Source organism: Stegodyphus dumicola, chromosome 9 (assembly GCF_044657685.1).
Source record: "Stegodyphus dumicola isolate Sdum_Otavi_A_Nest chromosome 9, ASM4465768v1".
In the NCBI taxonomy this organism is placed as follows: Eukaryota; Metazoa; Arthropoda; class Arachnida; order Araneae; family Eresidae; genus Stegodyphus; species Stegodyphus dumicola.
In genome coordinates, this window is record NC_140776.1 from 74,783,007 (window position 1) to 74,797,473 (window position 14,467).

The following is a 14,467-nucleotide window of genomic DNA, read 5'->3' on the forward strand; positions in this document are numbered from 1 at the left end:
TATTTTCTGATGAATATTGGAGTTTCTTTGAACCTATGATGTTGGCTTTGAATAAGTTTTATTTAGCTCTTACCCCACCACTTCGTGTATCACATTCGAAAACATACTCTATCTAGTAAAAGTTTAAAAAACAAACCATTCTGTCTATATTAAAACCATTGGTACGTTTCGATTATCTGCAACCTCCAGTGTCAACATTCAATAGAATTTCTGAGTTTTTGGGTATACTTTCAAGTACACATATGACTATTACCAACCCATGCATGCACGTAGATTTACACACTTTATAATAGGGGGATCGGAAAGTAATGTCGTTTCTGCGCATGTCGATGATTACATGCTAAGGGCAGAAGTGGAAGCAAATCCACGTCAAACACTCTTAGCCAACCTTGATCAACCATCCAAGAACATTTAAAGCAGAATGGAAAAATAAGCAAAGCAGGTGTTTGAGTCCCCCATAATCTGTCCGAAGAGAACAAAGCCAACCAATCCATCAATCACATGCAACGTATTGCTTCAACGGCACCATACAGAACAGCTTTTTGATCGTTTCATTAGTGGAGTCAAAAAAATAAGTCCTATATGATAATCCAAAACGCAAAAGGCAGTTTTAATAGGGCTTACAAAGGCTTTACATCCCAAAAAGGCGTCATTCTGCAACACGACAACGCAAGACTGTACTGTGCAAGACGAATACTGGAAAGATATAATGAATTGGGGTGGGAGGTACTGCCTCATCCACCATATTATTCGCCTGGTATCGCACCCTTGGATTTCCATTTATTCCGATCCCCAAAACATTTTCTTAGTGACAAAAAAAAATTGAAAATTTGGATGATGTCCAAAATGCCATCTCAAGATATTTTACTCAAAAACCAATTGATTTTTATCGGTCTGGGATTGAAATTGGCATACTAGATGGCAAAAGGTTGCTGATAATGAGGGTGATTATATTAATGATTAAAAATAAAAACTTGTTACAAATTTATTCGTTTGAATTTAATGTAAGAAAGCAACATTACTTTCCGGTCCCCCTATTATTTAACATTAATTTATTAAACAGTTCCAAAGGTTTTTTTTTTTTTTTTTTTTTTTTTTTGACTTATAAAAATCGTAACAGGACTGTGGAGTTTAAGAACTAATGAAAAAGAAAACACTGGATTTCTTCAGAAACATGGTGCTTTATCCTACAATAAATATATGATAAGTATGTACCATGTGAGTTACATCTAAGTAATACATAATCTGGAAGTTCATAATAATGTGAATTCGTTGTAATATCAAAATAGGCTGTAATTACATCAGCTTCTCTATAAATTTATCCTTTGTGTCTTTTAAATTATCTGTCACATTTCACTTAGTTTGAATTTTATCTGAAATTTAAACAGAGGCTTTTTACTAAATTTCAGCTGTTAATTTCTTTGATTTTGTATGACTAAATAAGAAAAATAACCTGGCTAAACATAATGAACTAGGGGCTGGGTTCAAATCCTGGAGAAGGCATGGATGTTTGTAAGTGTATGGTCTAGGAGTTTTCAACTGAGGGGGTAATGTGATCAGCCTCTTATTTAGTTTTTAAACAGAAAAAACTAGCCTTATTCAAGTTTTTTTAATTTATGAATATTTTCTATACTTCTTGTTGTTTAAGTTCATAAAACACTAATAAGATAAGATAATCTAATGGATTAAAATTTTAAGAAAATCTAAGTAAATGTATCCAGTTTCGGAAAGGAAAGGAATGGTCTAGCAATTGTGAATGGGATGATGCACAGAGCAAGATAGGTTGAGAACTCTCTGGCATAGTGTCTCTGTGGCAAGGGGGCACTCAAAATACATAAAGGGGAAAAATCCTCTCAAGAGATTGACAGTAGTAAAAGAGAGGTGGGAGAGAATCTCACTTTTGCTCTTCAAAACTGCATAGTTAGTGCAGAGGGACTATACCTGTATGACTACTGTGAAATAGTACTTCTACCTGTAACTATGATATGAAGCATGAATAACTAAATTTTATGGATTTGCTTCAAAATGCAACGAAAAACCTAAAAGTATTTTAGAAATTTATCTTATTCGTGATTGTAAAGAAAATAAAATGAATGCATATAGGGAATATGCATCTAAACCATTTAAAAATTATGTAACGACATTTTTTAAAAAAATTTGACTATAAAATTATGTAAGGACATTTTTTTAAATTTATGACTATCATTTATAATAAATATTATTCCTATGGTGTTGTCAAGAATTACCCTAGACCAAAAAGTCCTTAGGATATTTATTGTAACACACAACCACACAATGCAGTGACTTCTAAATTACATATTTATCAAGAGAAGTTATGGATGTAAAGGGAGGGATGATGAAAACCACATAGGCTATAAGTTGATAAAAATGCATCAGGCATCATGTGGGTTAAATGAAAGGCTGTGAAGTCGGAATCGTTCAGATTTTGGGGTAAAAGGAGTCTCTAAAAACAGAGGTCGACTCCGACTCCAGTTCTTGTTGGACAGTTTGAATTTGAAATGAATTAAAAATAAAAAAATGAATTGAAAAAAATTAATGACAAGCTGAGTTATTATTTTATTGACATATTAATAAATAAATGGAGGATGGATGTGATATTTGGCATTAGTGATTAAACCAATTCATTCAAATTAGTGATTAAACTGACAAATCTAAATCTGGTGAATTTAGGATAACAGCAACGGCAGCAAGAACTCCCAAAATTGATGCCATTCTTATGAAGCGAGCAAGAAAACGAGCAATTATTGATCAAGCAACACGCAAGTACATATTTGATGATAAAGAGGTTTTTAGAATTAGGAACGTTTTTAGAAGATGTAAGTAACCCTAATGTTTCATTAGCAGAAAGACTGTGGAAATGATTTTGCAGAATTGGAAACTCTTCTTTCTACACTGTATATAGCCACAAAAAAAGCTGCAATCTGAAGAATTGACAGAAGGCGAGAATGGAAGAATAGCATGTTTGTTCTTTCTGAAATGTAGGGTTTAGTGAAGAAGGAATACTTTCATTAAGAATGAAATTATTCTCAGAACAATTGCAGAATTCGAATCAGGACAATCAAACTGCAGACATTGCAATTGAGTCTTTATCATCCTCTTCCAGTGATGAATTATATTTTGAGAAATCTTTTTGGATAATATTGATAAGGCTAAGGCAAAAAGTGAATGAAAATAAAGAACCAAGTGCCGTTATATATAAAAATAATAATAATAAAAAAAAAACACAAACAAGATTTCTACACGGCTTTTGAAGAAATAGAGAAATATGTGCACTTGCAAGACACCTCTTTTAAAACTTATAAAAATCTATCCTGGAAAGTTAACAGTAATAGCTCTTCCTCTTACTAAAGTTAGTGTGTTCCTCTTACTCTTCTCAGCTCTGAAGTTTAACAAATTGGATCTATAACCCTCCAACAAAGAAGATCTTGCCAAAACTATATTGTTTCTTAGAAATAACTAATGCCAGTTTTTCCATTTCATAATAAATGCTAATTAATATAAATAATTTGCTATGCCATAATCTTTTTTTCTGTAGCATCTATTATTTCTTTTCTGTTAAAAAAATAAGCTGTAACCCATGTATATATGTTTACATATATATATATGAGAGTGTCGGAGTCTTTAAAATTCAAGGAGTCGGTCATTTTCCCTATCGATACCACAGCCCTGGTTAAATGCTTTGTGCAAGATATACAAAGATAACAGTCACTTTCTTTTTAAGTCAGTATTTTATTTATTATTTAAAATATGAATACTCTATCAATTCAAAAGATCAATCCGAGCTTTCTTTTTAAATTTCCTGTTTTAGAAACAGTACCAATTTTTCCAGTTGATGAAAACATTGACTATTTTTGCTTTTACAGATAAACAGAAGCCCCCCCCCCCCCCGAAAAAAAAAGAACAGACAATAGCTTTGTACAACTTGCTTATCGTATTTACTTTTCAAATTTATTTAACAATACCTAGCTGTTCTGTGCCATATATGGTGGTTAGCAGAGGCTGATCTTTAGCCTGAAACCAAGAATACGAGTTTGACTCAGGCACAAAGCTTGGCTGGTTGTGTCTCAGCAATGCATCCAGAGTAATGCTTGGCCATTTCCAATGAATGCTTTTGAGCTAGGAATTGGCCATTGGTGGGGAGGGGGAGGATTTTAAGAATAAAATATAAAAAATAAGGCTCTTTCTTTAAAAAAAATTAATTTAAAATTATTAGAATGTTACATACAGTCTTCAGTTACTTAATTCATACTTCTTCCTAAAACATCATATCACTTTCATTACTTCAAGCTCTGTTGATGCCCAACCACATTCATAAAAAAATTAATGAAGATAAAATGTTCTTCATGTGACACTTTAGTTATTTAGATATGTCAAAATCTTGCATTATCCCAAAATTACGGCGTAAACTTCCTTAATTTGAACCTTAGATTATTTAGTCATCTCCATCAGCAAATGTATTCTTTCTATTTTAATATTTAAAAATGTATATTACTGTTATTTTAGAAATGCAATCTGTTTTTATGTGCAAAAAAGAAAAACTCAACTATCTGAAAGTACATTTTTATTCAGTGTTTTAAAGCAAAACATATTTTCTTTAAGAAAATAAAAGCCTTTGAAAATATTTTAGGTATTATACTTTTTACAATAGTGTTTTCATACAGTATAACTCATACAGTTCAAAGTCTGAAATCCAGATGTCCAATGTCCAGACTGATATAGTATCCAGACCTAAGAAAGCAGGTGTGCCATAAATGCAATTTTTCTCTGGACTAAGATTTCTGCATGTCACTTTTAAATACCTGCTGATTGGGGAAGCGGCACCATGGTCAATAACAGTGCTTTGTTTGACAATGCATTGATGCTGGCCAGGATCACACTTTTGGCCTTTGAGTGGATGTGGGGGAGGCACTAAACATTCTGGTGCAATCTCTGCGAGACCTAAATTCTGTGGCCTGGTACCTCTCCAAGTCCTAAAAATTCTGATGCCCTTACATTATACTGCCCAGTATCTTTCCTAAATTCCAGAAAATTCAGCCATCCTTAATTTTTGTAGCCGCACCAGTTGCACCTGTTCTGGCCATGTGGGGAAGGGATTAGCATTTCCCCCTCTGATCAAAACAATATGATCCAATGTTGACATGTTTACATGCTACCTTACTAGAATTAAACTGATGATTTAAAATAAGTCCTAAAGAGGCTAGATCTCGAACTTAGAACTGTATTGAAAGAAAAATTAACAATATTGAATTCAAAGAAAGCATTTTACTGACTTTCATTATGTATTGTTATGTTACATAATTCTGCAACAGTTCTACATGGCTTTATGTAGCATTCTTCAAAATCTATATATTATGATTAACAATTTTTAGTTTCTTGATTTGAACTACATATCACTATGTTTTTCTGTCAGAATAATTATCAAAATATGTATGCAGTAATTTCCCTCTTTCTTTATTAAATGTATTTTATTCATATTGACACATTTTTCATTTATGAATTGTTAAAAAATTATTCTTAACGGTACTTATGTATTTTGCCATCGACAGTTTCCAAACAAGCAATTTATCTCCAATAATATTATTCTTAACAGTACTTATGTATTTTGCCATTGACAGTTTCCAAACAAGCAAATTATCTCCAATAATGAATATGCATGACGTCGCAACAAGCTCATAATAACTTTGCGTTGGTTTTGTGTAAGCCTGAAAACTTCATCGAAATGGTGCAATAAAAGACATTTTGGAAAAACACATCACCATTTAAATTCATACTTAAGTGTATTTATGCAGCATCGAGTTCATAAAGAAGGTGATAGTTTTGGTATTATTTTGTGTTCCATTACAGATGTTTGACTACCAGAATGATTGGTGCTAGTTTTAGTGAATTTCTCTGTCAGATAATCTCAAAACTTGAGCTTGTAGGTTTCAATACCATATTTGTAACTTGTAGCTGTTGATTTATCTGATTAAATAAAGAGCATTATTTTCATTCAAACTTCTACCAAAACTGGTGCTGCAATTTTGGCGAGACCTCTGCCAACTTTAATGGCTGATAAGGTCGATGGGAAAATAAGTACCTTTTTAACTAAAAAACTGCCAGCCTTTTACTCTTAACAGTTTACACAAGGGTGATGTAATTCAAATTTATAAAAATAAATACATTCATTTTAAAATGAAAAATAACCTCATGTAACAAAGTACTAACACTAATAACACTGCTAAAAAAGAAACATCTTCTGTTACATTTTAAGACTATGAAAACATATTTTAATTAATTTTAAAATCTTATTCAACTTTTCATAGAGATACGTAAAAAAATTTCACAAAACTTCGCTGAAACTAAAAACTTGCTACTTAACTAACTATAACAAGTGATATAAAAAATTATGCATATAAAAGTTCATATTGTATTAATTTTGAGAATCAAAACATCAGCAATAAATAATATGTATCCATTTGTTCTCAATATCAAGAACAGTGTGTTCTGTATGCTAGACTGTTTGAAAGTATTCTTAAGCTGACCAGAGAAAGCAGGAAGTGTCCCCTTCAAATGAGTGGGTCATACTACATAATCTGGATCACTGCTGGAATCATCCAAATCTGAGGTAATAATACGTTTTCTTTTCTTACCTTTTTTTACTTTTTTCCCATCTGCTTTAAAGGATTTTCTCTTACTCCTATTATGAGAAAATCTTTTATTCTGTGAAAATGTTATTTTCTTCAAGACAGGCTGCCCTTGATTTTCATTATTATTGCTTTCTTTTGCTGCAGAACATGCTGCAACATATTCAGCCTCATTACTATCATCACCATAATTTATAGGATCTATCTTCAACATTAATTGTTTGAAATGAACATACTGCTGAGTAAGTTCTCTCCTTTCGGCATCCAATTTGTCTTTTAAATCCTCATTTAAAATAAAATTTATCACTGTTTCAGGATGAAACTGAACATGCAGTTTGCGGTTTAATGACTTTTCATACACAATGGTTGCTTCATTTGGTGAGTACTGCTGAATTTTATCATCAGTAAAACAATACATTTCTTTAAGAGTTTGTTTGAGATACAGAAGTAATTTACATCCTTGAGATGCAGCAATACATTCCCGCAAAATGCTTATATCCTCTGGAAGCCGTTCTAAAATTGTATCAAAATCGTCTTCATCACAGTCATCTACTTCAGGATTCATTGGATTTTGTTCAATACTCTGGGGCTTTTGTCTGTTCAGTAAAGCTTCTTGAAATGTTTGCAACAAATTTGAGCCAGATATAGAAAGCATAATATCTGAGTGATACATGATAAACAATGGTTCATCTTGTGTCTTATATGGAAAATATGCAATATTATCAGCTATATATAAAAGCTCTGTCAGTGGTGTTCTGGACTGTTCATCAAATAATTTTAGCAATGATAAAATGAAAGCCCGTCTATTTTGTCTATTTGAGCGCAACACAGAATACAAAAAAGCATTTCGACTAACTGGAGTCTCCAATTCTCGAAATCCACGAAGAAATTTTTGGTTATGTACGAGTTGCTGCATTTTAAATGAAATTCGCATACCCATTACTGCTTTCATTTGTGTAAATCCTGGATATTTTTTCTCATTCTCCTGAAGCAGTTTGTCTGCTGTATATCGAATCTCCAGGTTATCATCAGAACTCAAGCATATCAGATGTGGTATTATTTGAACCGGATGTATTAAGCCTTGCTTAAAAATAAGATGAATAACTTGAAGTGATGCTTTACGTACAGCTAATTCAGTATGAAGAACACATTCAAGAATTTGTTTTAAATATATTTGTATAATTGTACTTGACATGCCAGATGTTACATCATTCATTTCTTTTAAATCTTCTTTTTTTGATGTTTTGATCCATTCAGCTTCTTTTTCTATCATTTGCACTTCTTCTTCTATTAGGTAATTTGAGATATTTTTTAAAATTTGACATTTTAATGTAGAAGATGCAACAGGAGATGTTAGAAGGTAATGATAGAGAGTTTTGACTTCATTACTTAGCATAAATTCAGAATGTTGAATCATAAAAAAGCCAAGTCCCATAAGAGCTTTTAAACATATATTCTCATCATCATGCTGACTAAAATAGATAATGCATTTTAAAATACGATCTTTATGAGAAATTTGTATGTTGGGCTCAGAACTTACATTCATAGCTTCAATATCAAAATAGCGAGAAAACAATCCTACTGTATACAGGGAACGAAGTAATTTTGGACGCAGTGATTTTAAGGCTCCACTTTCTGGACTTTTCTCAAACTCTTTTCTGTATCCTAAAAGAATAATAAAAAATTTTTGAAAGCAGTCTTTAACAAGCTGATAATTGTGTGTAACTTTATTTACAACTTCTAAGCAACTAATGCAACTCTTTAGTAAACTCACATGCTGGCAAAAAATAAGTTTAACTATTTCTTCCTCTGTTTGTGTCAAAAATAATTCACTTGGATATTTCATAAGAGGAATGACCAGTTCTAAGATCTGTACTACATTTTTTAAAAAAAGAAAATCAGAATGAATGGTACATTTCATACTTAAATATGGCTGAATAACTGTGGCATGTGGTACAACAAATGGAGGATGTACTTTACAAAATAAGTACAATGTGGTTAAGCATACCAAAAGATGTGGGCTAGCTTTACCATCTATATTTTGAGAAGATTCTTCCAATTTCAAAAGATTCTCTACTACACAATCTACAATTTGCTGACTTGACTTGATAACAGATTTGTAATTATTACAAGCCTTATTTTTCAACAGATTACTAAGCAGCTGCTTAAACCATTCAAATTCATTGTGTCTACATGCTTTGACAACACACATGATATTGTTTACTTTTTGAAGTAATTTCTCTGGTTTCTTGTCTGAAATAGGCTCAAACCACATATTTTGAAAAATTTCTTCCACTAATTTCTTAACTCCGTCTTCATCATTTACACACTGAATCATTTTAACACATATTTCTGGAATTCTAGAGAAGCTTGGTTGTTCTAAACATATATTTCTCAAAATTTTAATTACTCTCTTGCGCACACTTATCCCGGTGTCTAATATCCTGTCAGTAAGCATATCATAATAGTGATTTATAAGTTCAGGATTAATTAAAATAAATTTGCCTAATAAGTCAACAGTTGCTTCTCTAACACTTGTTGAGCAATCCAGTAATCTACCATGCACAGCTTTCTGCATATCTAATCGAGCTAAAATACTTGGATCAACTTCAACAACAAGTGTTAAACACTTCATAGCTTTGCTTCGAATTCCTACAGCTGTCTCACTAAGTCCTTGTAAAATTTGTGATAAATATAAATCAAAACATTTTGAAAAATGTTGCTTAGAGGTTAACATTTGAGATATTAATTTAGCAGTCTTATAATCAATATGTTTTTCAACTTTCATGTTGAGTTTATCTTGCTTTTCAATAATAGCTAAAAAAAATTTTTTTCTTTCCTCAGACAAAGCGGTAACTTGATCAGTTATTTCATCATTTTGTAATTTGGATTCTTTGCCTTGATTTATGTCTTTTTTTTTATCTTTGAATGGCATTTGAGATTTATTATTATAATACTCTCGTGATTTATCAGGTTCATTTTTATTGGGAATAATCTTGCCTGATTTTTCAGATTCTTCCTTTAATAAATTTAAAGATTTATTAGAATATTTAATTTCAGCAGCCAATGAGGTATCATTATACCACTGAGCAATGTAAAATCTTCGGTAAAACTGATATGCAGGATCACTTTTCATACTGGAATCAAGGTAGTAGAGCAAAAGCTTTTGTAACACTTGAACTTCATTACATTTAATAGATTTTTCTTGATTTTGCTTTTTTTCTTTCAAAGGGCTTAGTTCTGAATCACTCTCAACAGTTACTCTCTGTATAATATCATTTATGATAGCTGTATGTTCACGACTAATAATATCATTTTTACGTAAATGTGCAGCTATGATTCCAAGATAATCCAGAGATGCAATTCTCACTGTCATTTCCATAGATTTATTGCTAAAATTTTTCATAAGAATTCTTCCTAAAATAGAAAGCAAAAGTTCTGAAGCTGGCCATTCTGGTCTATTGGCAGTGATTAATAAATCCTGAACAAAGTTGTCAAATAAAGATCGATAATCGGTTTCTTTGTTTTTTGTGCTGCATTTTTTTAAGAAGAAAGACAGAAAATTTATTGCTGTTTTTATTGATGCTTCATAAGATGTGATAATTATAAAATCTTTATCCAGATGAGACTTATGTTTTCCATTAGATTTTATTTTATTACTGGAATATTCGAGTTTTTCATCTGTTTCAGATTCAGGTAATTGTATAACACTATGAATTAGTTGCAGCACTAAAGCAGTAAGCATTTGAATATTTTCTTCCGAGTTCAAGCGATAATTTCGCAGGTTTCTCTTACTAGTTGGTAACTTCACTATTGATGCAAGGATATCCTGTAAAATAAATAGCCTATGCTCATCATAATGTGAAAAAATAGTTGAAATCAAACGAAGAGAAATTAATTGCAATTCATTTACACTTTCAACAAAAAATGAGCTGAGTCCTAAAGATGATATATCTAAAATAACAGTATCCGTTAGTGTTTGTAAATCCAGTAACTCAGCTAAAAGACTTACTACTTCAAGTAATTTGTTATATAAGGGTAATACAATTTTTTTATGATTCCCTTTTTGTTTTGTATTTCCTATGTAACTTTCAGTAGACTTAGTATCAAATCCATAAGATGGATCAAACAGTGGAAAAACTGTATTCTGAAGCTGATATTTTAAAAACATGACAATCCTTTCAATAGTGTTTTCTAAGAAAATCTCTGCAGGCATTTTTGGAGATGTCAAAATGTACAAAGCAGTTAATGAAGCGTGAACACTTCTCATCAGTTTTTCCTTACTTAACTCTAAGTATAACTGTGTTTCTTCATCTTGTTCTTCAAGGAATTGCAGAATAAGTAATTTTGCACCATCAGTAACATTTTTTTCAAGCAGAACAAGTAGATGAATTAAATATTCTGGTTGAAATTGGTTCATTGCTTGCAAGTACTTCAATTTTGCAGCTCCTCTGCTTAAATCCCGCAGCTGATCTATAGATATAAGTATTTCTTCAGGGCATTTGGCATCTTCATCTGTAACAGCAAACAAATCAATGTCTTCAACAGAACTGAAGATTTTGTCTACAGTATCAGAGAAATATTGCCATGTATTTGTTTTTATTAAATCTTCAGTACTTAAGGTTTTATTTATTAGTCTTTTCTTTGCTTTCTTAAATTTCTTCACTTTCAATGTTAAAAAAACTGGATCATTTTCAATTTTAGAAAGAGAAAGCTCATTACAGTTTGTTTCTCGACTAACAGGACACCTCTTTCTTTTTATTCGTTCGTGAAGCAAGCTAGAATGATTAATAACTTCACCTTCTGAAGCACTGATCTTTCTTTTAATGCTTTTGTTTTCAATAATTTCAGAATTATTTTCAACAGAATGATGCACATTATTTCTATATTTTTTACGTATCTTGTCAGTAACATATGATTTTCTGCCTGATAGTGACACTTGACAACTTTTAATTTCTGAAGTTCCATGGTATACTGGTAGTTTGGCAGCTTTTGTTTCGTATTTTAACATAAATTTGTTTATACTTTCCTGAGCTAAAAGCAGTTCTTCAGTATTGAGCTTTGTTAACAACACAACAGGATCAGCGAGGCATCTTTTTTCTTTTACATCCCCTGCACATTTACTTTTTATGGTAGACACCTTTATACTTTTATGAGAAAGAAATTGATCTTGCATGTTAAGTTTATAAAGCATAACTGTAGGTTCTGTTTCAGATTTGCACTGTTCTTCTGAGGTAGCAATACTTTTATTTGGATCTTTCCTTTGATTTTTACTATGTGCTTCAGATACAGATAATTTTTCTGTGTTCATTTGTGTTTCTTTGCTTGCATCTTCCATTGTACAGAAGTCAGACTGATAATTATTAGAAAAGTGATTTGGAACATGATGCCACTGTTCTGGAACTAGCTTTTTTGTGCAATCTGCATGAGCTACAGCAGGTACATCAATGGTACTTGATGAATTATGCTGAAAAGATGAAATGGAATTTGAGAAAAACCTATTATTAATTAAAGGAGGAAAAAAAGATGAACTTTTTAGTGTTATATTACTAACTACCTTATTAGGAATTAAAGTACAGTTCTGAGTGTTTCTATTGTCTTTTGAAATAATTGCACTCAATTGACTGTAGTCTGCACTTTTCATATTATTGAGTGGATCAAAAAAAACTGATGACAGAGATACATTAACAATATGTTGGTCAATCACTACAGAATTCAATATATGTGGATTTTCCTCTGAGGACAAAACTAAGGACTTACTTGTTTCTTGAAATATACTACAAGGTACAGAAGCAGAGTGTTTACCAGATGATGTCATTAAATGTGTACTCGGAAAGTATGTCACAAGTGACTTGGATGGTGGCACTACATTTGAAATTTTGTTTTGTAGAATTGTTGCATGAAATTTAGTAGGATTGTCACTTGGATTATCACCTTCATTTAAATAAGACTGACAAGATGAAACGGCAGCTATATTAAAAATCTGTTGCTCAGAGTACTCTATAATATCAGTACACTGCATTTGTGGTAACTTATCTGAAGAAATATATTGCTCTTCGTTTTCATTTTGTGGGAAATGTACCGAATCTTTAAAAAGGCCAGGATTTTTGACAAGTAAATACTGAAGAAGTTGTGGTATCTCCCCACTATACGAGCTACCACAATATTCATCTTTGATTTCAATTTCATCAGTTGTATTATAAAGAGCATCAATAAGCAATGGGGTGATAAGAGATTCCTTTGTGTTCAACAGCTTTTTAGCTTCATATTGGTCAGCTAAGTGGGACAATAAGCTCTGACTTCCACAGGCACAAGGCAATGGCACAGGAAAAGGTAACTCAACAAGGATGTTGGTTAAGCTCTGTATGTCAGTTATCATCGTAAGTGGAATACTGGATCTTTTGCCATTCATCATTACTTTCATACCTTATAATATTTTATATACATTTCATTAGAAACTAGAATTCCAAATCCAGACCTAAAACCAAAAAGGAGGAGCAGTAAGAATTTAATCATTAAAATTCAAAAATTTTAAATAAAAATCAAACTTAAAATCCATTAGTTTATATGCAGAACTTTATTAAAAGTTTGCACAGACTATAATAGGTTCCAAGTGAGTTTTCATCTTCCCATAACTCAAGCTAGTTAAATTGAAAAAAGTAACTTTTCAAATCTTCACAAATAAAGCAAAACTTTTATTTGAAATACTGCTGCTTGTATGTTCATGTATAAGAAATCATTCTCTGCTTCTTGAAAGAAATCAAACTCAAAGTAACTTGTGCTAACTGAACAGGAAAAAGTAAATATTCAGATTAAAAAAAAAAAATAAAATAAAACTTTAAATACTTATTGGATTGTAGATTACAATAGGAAACGAAAGTTCTTTGCTTCCTGCAAGAGACAAAAAGACATCTTGAACCACTAACATCTCATTATGAATTTAGTAATGGGAAGTCACTTAGTCTTTGATGTAGTTGACCAAAATATGCAATACAATTTTTATGAAGTTTCTATCATTCTTTTGAAATTATTCATAATAAAAGATCCAGAATAGTCTCCATCATACCACGTCTTTGTAAATTTTCATAAGTAGTCTCTGAGATGCTACATTTTAGTTCACGATGAGTAAAATTATCTTCAATTAAATTTTAACACTGAAAAAAAAAAAAAAAAGAAAGAAAAAATGCCATTTCTTTCAAAAAGACATGAAATGAAAAAAATATTTATGCTTGCACAGCCAAAAGCTAGTTTGTTTAACGGAGCATAAATCCAATTTGTAACAAATAATACTTTGAAACATAGTTAAATTTAAGCTCTTGCTCAATTCTTATTGGATATTTGATTATTTTTAAAACTTTAATTGATTTTAGTAAAAAAATTGTCACAAAATTTTTTGTTAGTTTATTAGTTTATATTTTTACTGTTTTTTTATATAACATATCATAAACTCGAAAATTCATTTAAGACTTGGCAAGTACAGTGGAAGAAACCAACGGAAAAAAACCTGCCAGAAGTAATAGATTTCAGCTACCAAAAATGGAAGAAACTAATTTTTGAATGTATTTCATGTTTATATTACTTTGTCTACATTTTATTCATATATTAAGACTTATACTCTTATTTATACTTACAATATTATTAATTTAAATATTTTTATTATCTATTTCACATTTCTAAATACAGACAGATTCTGACATTTCATGATTTCTATTCATATCAATAGTAAAATTATTTAAAAATAGAAAACAAAATTGAAAAAAGTTAAATTATAAAATTGGCCTACATCATCATAAAAACCATGCAAAAAAACAAAACTCTTTTTT

The 14,467-nt window shown here is 31.1% G+C and overlaps 1 protein-coding gene across 1 annotated transcript; it reads right to left on the reverse strand.

The window, feature by feature from the left end:
• Positions 1-4,565: 4,565 nt before the first annotated feature.
• Positions 4,566-13,116, reverse strand: LOC118183522 (nipped-B-like protein). Its single transcript, XM_035353103.2, has one exon. The coding sequence runs from the start codon at positions 13,066-13,068 to the stop codon at positions 6,580-6,582; it is 6,489 nt and encodes a 2,162-aa protein (XP_035208994.2). The 5' UTR covers positions 13,069-13,116; the 3' UTR covers positions 4,566-6,579.
• Positions 13,117-14,467: the final 1,351 nt, after the last annotated feature.